Source organism: Anser cygnoides, chromosome 17 (genome assembly GCF_040182565.1).
Source record: "Anser cygnoides isolate HZ-2024a breed goose chromosome 17, Taihu_goose_T2T_genome, whole genome shotgun sequence".
In the NCBI taxonomy this organism is placed as follows: Eukaryota; Metazoa; Chordata; class Aves; order Anseriformes; family Anatidae; genus Anser; species Anser cygnoides.
Window position 1 is genome coordinate 14,837,356 of NC_089889.1, and position 6,041 is coordinate 14,843,396.

Here is a 6,041-nt window from a genome sequence, read left to right on the forward strand (position 1 = left end):
ACAAAAAAAAAAAAAAAAAAAAAAGGATTCTATTTGTGTCAGTGATGGAAAAAGGAAGCAAGCTGAAGATGGCACATACGGGAAAAGACTCCACACAGCAAGAGGCTCTGCATGTCAAACACTCCCTTGTCCAGCAGCCTGGACAGCAGTGGAGCTCCTGTGTGGGGCTGATCACTCGAGTTAAAAATTTGCAACCCGTGGAGGACTGGCTTTCCAGAAGCACACCTGGATGGCACACGTGTCTCCAAGCGGCCTGAACCTGCAGAGTGAGAGCATGTGTTCCTCCAAACATAGGTCTTTATTTCGGGTTCCACCCGGAGTGACTGCGAATGGGCAAAGCCACGAGTGCACAGCAGGGCACCCCCAAGAGCAGCCGCAGCCCCCGGCTGCTGCTGCCGGCGCAGCCCCAGCCCCATCCGTCCACACCAGGAGCTGGAAAGGAAAAGCTGTCTCCAGGGCTGCCCGAGCAGACAAAAAAGGGCGATTTTCAGCGGGAGGAGGAGGTTCTGCCAGGCCTCCCCCCCCCCCCCCCCGACGTGGGGTCCCCCGCTGCACCCCGAGCTCCTCTCGCTAGTGGGCACCGAGCTGAGACGGAGCGGGGCGGGGGGGCCCTGAGGGAGGTGCCCAGCGCGCATCCCCGCCGAGCCCCGGTAATCGCCGTCCTCCGCCGCGCTGCCGGTGCCGGGGCTCCCGGAGCCTCCGCGAACTTCCCCGGCCGGAGGCACCCGCAGGAGGCCGGGGCCGGCGCGCAGCCTCCGCCGGAGGCTCGGGAGCGGAGCCCCGCTCCTCGCCGGCCGGGAGGGGAGCGGAGGGAAAGCCGGGCTGCCCCCGCCCTCCTCGCAGGCGCCGCGGTTCCGGCCACCTCCCCCAGCACGGGCTGTGCCCCTCTGGGAGGCAGCCTTGAGAGCGCAGGTCGCCGCTTCCCCCGGCCCGGCCTCCTTAACACTTTGCCTGCCCCAACCTCGGGGGGAGCCTGGCCACCCCAGGGCCGGGCCGAGGCGGGGGAAGGGGGGGGGGGAGTCCGGGACAGGAGGGGCCTCAGCCCGCAGCCCCGCTCCGGGGATGGAGCCGGCCGTGCCCCCCATCCAGCCCCGGCCTCTCCTCCGCTCCCGCAGACGTGCCTCCGCTCCCCCCGCCGCCTCTCCCGGGCCGGGCTCGGGCAGCGCTGCGAGGGGCAGAAGCGTCGCCCGGCCCCCGGGGTCCGGCCCCTCTCCCCCGCGGCGGGACCTGAGCGCTCCGCCGAAGAAAGTTGCAAGGAGGGAAGTTCCCGGTGCGGTGCGAAGTTGGGGACGCGCCCGCCTCGCCCTGCACTGCCCTGCCACCCCCCGGGGAGCGGGGGAGCCCCGGCGGCGGGAGGGGAGGGGGGGGAGGGAGGGGGACGAGGGGACGCACCTACCTTCAGCTATCGCCCTCTTCATCTTAGGGGTCGGGGAAGGCACGTCTGGAGGCGCAAAGTCGAACGGCAGCCGGTACAATCCTTGCGAGAGCGGGGCAGATCCTCGTGCAAAACTTCAGCCCGAGCGCGGAGCGGCGGCGCGCGGGGAGGGGGCTCTCCCTGTGCCGCTGCCCTCGCTCATCGGGGGAATGAGCAGCCCCCGAGCTGGAGTCAGCATCCAGGCGAGGCTCCCCCTCCCTCCCTGCCTGCCTGCCTGCCTCCTCCCTCCGTCCTCCCTCCCGCCCGCCGCACGCACGGGGCCGGGGCTGCGGCGGATCCCGCGGAGGCAGAGCCGGCGGCGGCGGGGAGCGCGGAGCCTGCTGCACTGTATCCCGGGAGCGAGCGAGCGGGGCGCAGGGATGGAGAGGCGATGAATGTTTTATGGGATCATGTGGTTTGACGTGAGAGGAATCAGCCTAGATCGGATTTACTGGCTGGAGGAGTGAGAGGGAGGACGGGGGAGACGGGCACGGGATGGAGGGAGGGGCCGCGCCGGGGGCAGCCGGAGCGCGCAGGGCCCGCTCCGACGGCGGCGGCTCCGCCACGGGTGCCCGCGGTGCGCGGCCGCGGGCCGGGCAGGGCGGCCGGCGGCTCATTCCTGGAGGAGAGGTGCCCCCTAAAGGAGGCCGCGGATAGGGCCGGCCGGGCGGCTGCCGGCATCGGGCCGGCCCGCTGCCCCCCCGCGCTGCCCCCCCGCCGCCCGCAGGCAGCCGCGGGAGCGGCGCTGGGAGCCGCCCGCAGCCGGCTCGGCTCGGCTGGGCTCGGCTCGGCTCGCACTGAGGGCTCACGGCTCGTGGCAGGCGGAGCCCCGGCTGCTGGAAGCGCCGGCGGGGGCTTTTTCTGGAGCCGGGCTCCGCTCTGGGGAGGCTCCAAGAGACGGCGGAAACCGCAGCGCCCGCACCCGCTGCGCTGCAGGGCCCCGTGGCCGGGCGTTGCTGCTGCTGGCGCGGGGCCGCTGCGTTCCCCGGAGAGGCCCAGTAGAGACAGAGCCCGTGGGCACAGATCCCATCCGAAAGAGAGAGCTCTTCCCCTCTCATCCCGTCCCACCCCCGTGTTTTTGGGACCGTTCTCCCATGTGCAGCAAGGACAGCGGCTTACCTCAGTTTACCTACAAAGCATGATGCTTACACTAGCTGTAGACAAGGCAGAGTGAAGCTGGCTTTTCCATCTTTCTCACCCCTCCCGCTAGCTTCCCTGTCCTGGAACAGACAAGTGCTTACAGCATGGGCAGCTCCCATCTGCAGTTGTCCTGGGTAGCAGAAAGCCAGGTCTCATGAAGTTGAACTCATTTGCTCAGTGGGCAAAGGAAGAGAGAAGGATGGTGCCAGAAAAAGCAGAACGTTTTGAACATGACGATACAGTGGCTCTGGCCCTGCTAGTGAGAGGTTTCAAACTGCTACCAGATACGTATATATATAGGTGTGCATGTACATATAGGTATACGTATGCTATTGAATATTCACTCCTCTCTTATGATTTCTCACCCTTATCTTGACCACCTCCAGAGCTGTTTGCATACAGCGTTTGTGTTGTGACCATAGCTCTCATAGCCCTACAGTATCTGTGTAGGGATGGCCCCAAAATGAGCCACGAAGCTGGTTCTCCTTTGTACAGTGCCTCATCTCATCTCAACCAAAGACCTGTGGGTACTTCAATGTGCACAGTCATCTTAAAAAAAAAAAAGGAGAAAAAAAGTGCAACCAAAGGAAGGCCCAGCTGTGCACTTGAGCCAGCTGGAGGTAGTTTATCAAGTGTGGGCTTTAATTATGCAAACAACCTCATCTGCCCAGATTCCTGGGAAGTACGTCTTCCGGATGGCCTCCAGATCCCCTTTGCTGATGTCTTACCTATCATCCACAATCAAAGGGTAAACATAGAGCTGGGGAAAGGTTTTATTTGGGATATATGGGCAGATCATCTGAAGTGGGACCAGACCAGGAGGGCTGCAGCTGGCAGAGCTCTGGAAGGGGCCCTCAGGTGGGATCAGGGACTGCAGGCCAGAGCAGTAGTGTCTTGGCTGACCTGGCTGAATATAGCTTTTGTCCCACAGTGTTTGGGGCTTTTTTGCACTGTGTCATCACAGGACTTTCAGTGGCACCAGAAGAATAGAGATGAACTTGGCTTTTCTCAGGATGGAGCAAAGCCTGCCACATGTAAATGCAGCCACATTCTCATGCAGTAACACTCATTGTTGTAGGCCTACGTCTTGGGGACTTGCTGGGATCACCTGGAAGCAGGATGTGCTTTGAGGGATGTGGTGCCCTCGCGAAATCTTTGCACAAGCACTTGTGTCAGGACTGGGTGTGGGGGGAGTCTGGGGACACCTACCTCCAGAGCCTGGCTCAGAGGCAAGGCACCATGGTACCAGGAGCCAGGCTGGGGAAGAAGCACGAAGGGTGAGACAGGAGGACTGTGAGGTGTTGTCTTCTACTCAGTTAAGATACGTGGGTTCAGATAACTAAGAAAGGTGCAAATAACCCTGTCCAATATGTCTCACATAGCTACCTTGCCTTACAAACCTTATTAACATTTTCTTATCTGTCAGTCAGAGAACCTTGCCCTGCATCAGTGTCCTGAGCCACCAGCTCCCCCTTTCCCAGCTACAGTTTTCACTTCCAGTTCACCTTTGAAAACCCACCAAAAGATGATCCAGGAGAACTGTAACCACCCAGACACCCGCTAACACGGTCCAAATGTGAAGGTATAACCCAATGCCTTCAGACTCCATTCTGTCTTCCCTGGAGATGGGAGACGACAGCTGGGGAAGGTAGGGGATGCCTGTTGCTCTGAGCATTGTCTTTTCTGCCCCTCTAGAGAGCAAGGGTCATTCCCTAGTTCTCTTCCTTCCCACACCTCAAGATCTTCATAGTCTAATTGCACCCCGGCTTACCTTCTGCTTATTTAGTGTTGGTGCAGCCTCACCTTCAATACTGTGTGCAGCTCTGGTCGCCACAGTACAAAAAGGGTGTTAGGATCCTTGAAAGCATCCAGAGGAGGGCAACGAAGCTGGCAGTAGGGCTGAAGGCATGTCCTGTGAGGGGAAGCTGAGGACACCTGGGTTGTCCAGGCTGGAGAAGAGGAGGCCCAGAGGCGGCCTCACCGCTCCCTGCAGCTCCTTGGAGAGGGGAAGCACGGAGCGAGGCGATGGCCTCTGCTCCCTGGAGACCGAAGGCAGGGCACACGGGGAGGGCACAGAGCTGCGCCAGGGGAGGATCAGCCTGGACATTAGGAAAAATGTCCTTACTGTGAAGGTGGTCAGACACTGGGACAGGCTGCCTGGCGAGGTGGGTGGTGCCCCGGTGCCTGTCAGTGTTCAAGAAGCATTTAGACAATGCCCTCATTAATCTGATTTGGCTTTTGGATAGCCCTGAAGGGGTCAGGCAGTTGGCCTAGGTGATCTTTGTAGGGCCTTACAACTGAACCATTCCATTACGTTCGATTCCGTTCCGTTCTTCTCTATTCACTTTGCTTCGTGTTCTCAGTTCCCTCTGCTCATTCTGCGCAAGGGCAACCTCCAGCTGTACCTCCACCCATCCTGTATTTCAACCTGCACCCCATCCAGTGGGTGCTGTCCTGTACCCTTCACATACTGCATGTGGCTTGGCACCATACAGCCCCTCTCTTCTCTGCTGGTCCTGCAGACACTGCCCAAAACACTAAGTGAACATGCTGCCAAGGGAGAACTATGCCCTCACAAGGTCAAGCCCTCCTGGCTGGATGGGACCATGGTTTCAATGCTGTTTGCTGTCTCCTTTGGGTGCTCAGGCCAGTCTGTGAGAGGTAACAGATCTGCTCTGAAGAAGCAGAAGGAGAGATGTCTGGGAGTTTCAGGTGTGAAGGAAAGGTGAGGTCTGGGGATAGACAAGGAGTGTTCCTGTGCAATCTGCTGGTAGCACGCTTTGTTGATTTGTGGACATCTTCTGGGGAAGGGAGGGAGGATGATCCTATCCTGCCCTGCTCTGTCTGCAGTGACAGCCTAGCTACTGCACATTACGAATGTGCTGCTCCTCACTTTTGAACACACCTTCAAGCACTGATGTTTGAGTAGTGCACTCTGACATTGCTATCCCAAGTGGTGCATTAGGAAAGAGAGGTCACCTACATGCAGAGCATGAAGATCACTGTAGATAAAAGGACCTTGGAGCTGGAATCATCTGGGAGAGGACAAGAAGGTGAACAAGAGCACTGAAGGAGTTAACTGAAGCTGTAGTCACAAGGCCAAAAATTACAGGTTCTACCACAGAGGCAGCAGTCTGTGTGTGGCTGTTTGGCTGACATTTCTGAAAGGTTAATCTCGAAATGGAGAGAGCACATCCGCAGAGGGCTGGGCCTGACTTTTCTTGCAGATTCCTGCACCACTTTGGGCAGGTTTGAGACCCAGCGTTTTGCAGTACAGAGGTCACTGTGAAGTAACAAGGTGCCTGTGACCCTGGCACACAGAATGGTGCACCACAGTATGGTGGTGTCTGTGCTGGTCCCAACCCTAGTGCCAGCTGGCTCTCCAAGCTCATGTTACAAGAGACTGGCTCTCCCCCGTGCCTGTATGTAGGACATTTGCATTGTCCATTTCCCAACATGGCTAACTAAGCATTGTCTAGCAAGGAGA

The 6,041-nt window shown here is 59.4% G+C and overlaps 1 protein-coding gene across 2 annotated transcripts in view; it reads right to left on the reverse strand.

Moving 5' to 3' along the window:
- RTN4R (reticulon 4 receptor) overlaps positions 1-1,927 on the reverse strand; it is an 80,978-nt gene extending 79,051 nt beyond the window's left edge. Inside the window, exon 1 of one of the 2 annotated variants that reach the window (XM_066979008.1) lies at positions 1,397-1,927. Coding sequence is in view for 1 of the 2 variants with exons in the window: in XM_048051329.2 (XP_047907286.1) it covers positions 1,397-1,418 (22 nt within the window). In the remaining variant the exon portion in view is untranslated. The remainder of the gene's footprint in view (positions 1-1,396) is intronic. The other variant, XM_048051329.2, reaches the window with a different exon arrangement.
- Positions 1,928-6,041: the final 4,114 nt, after the last annotated feature.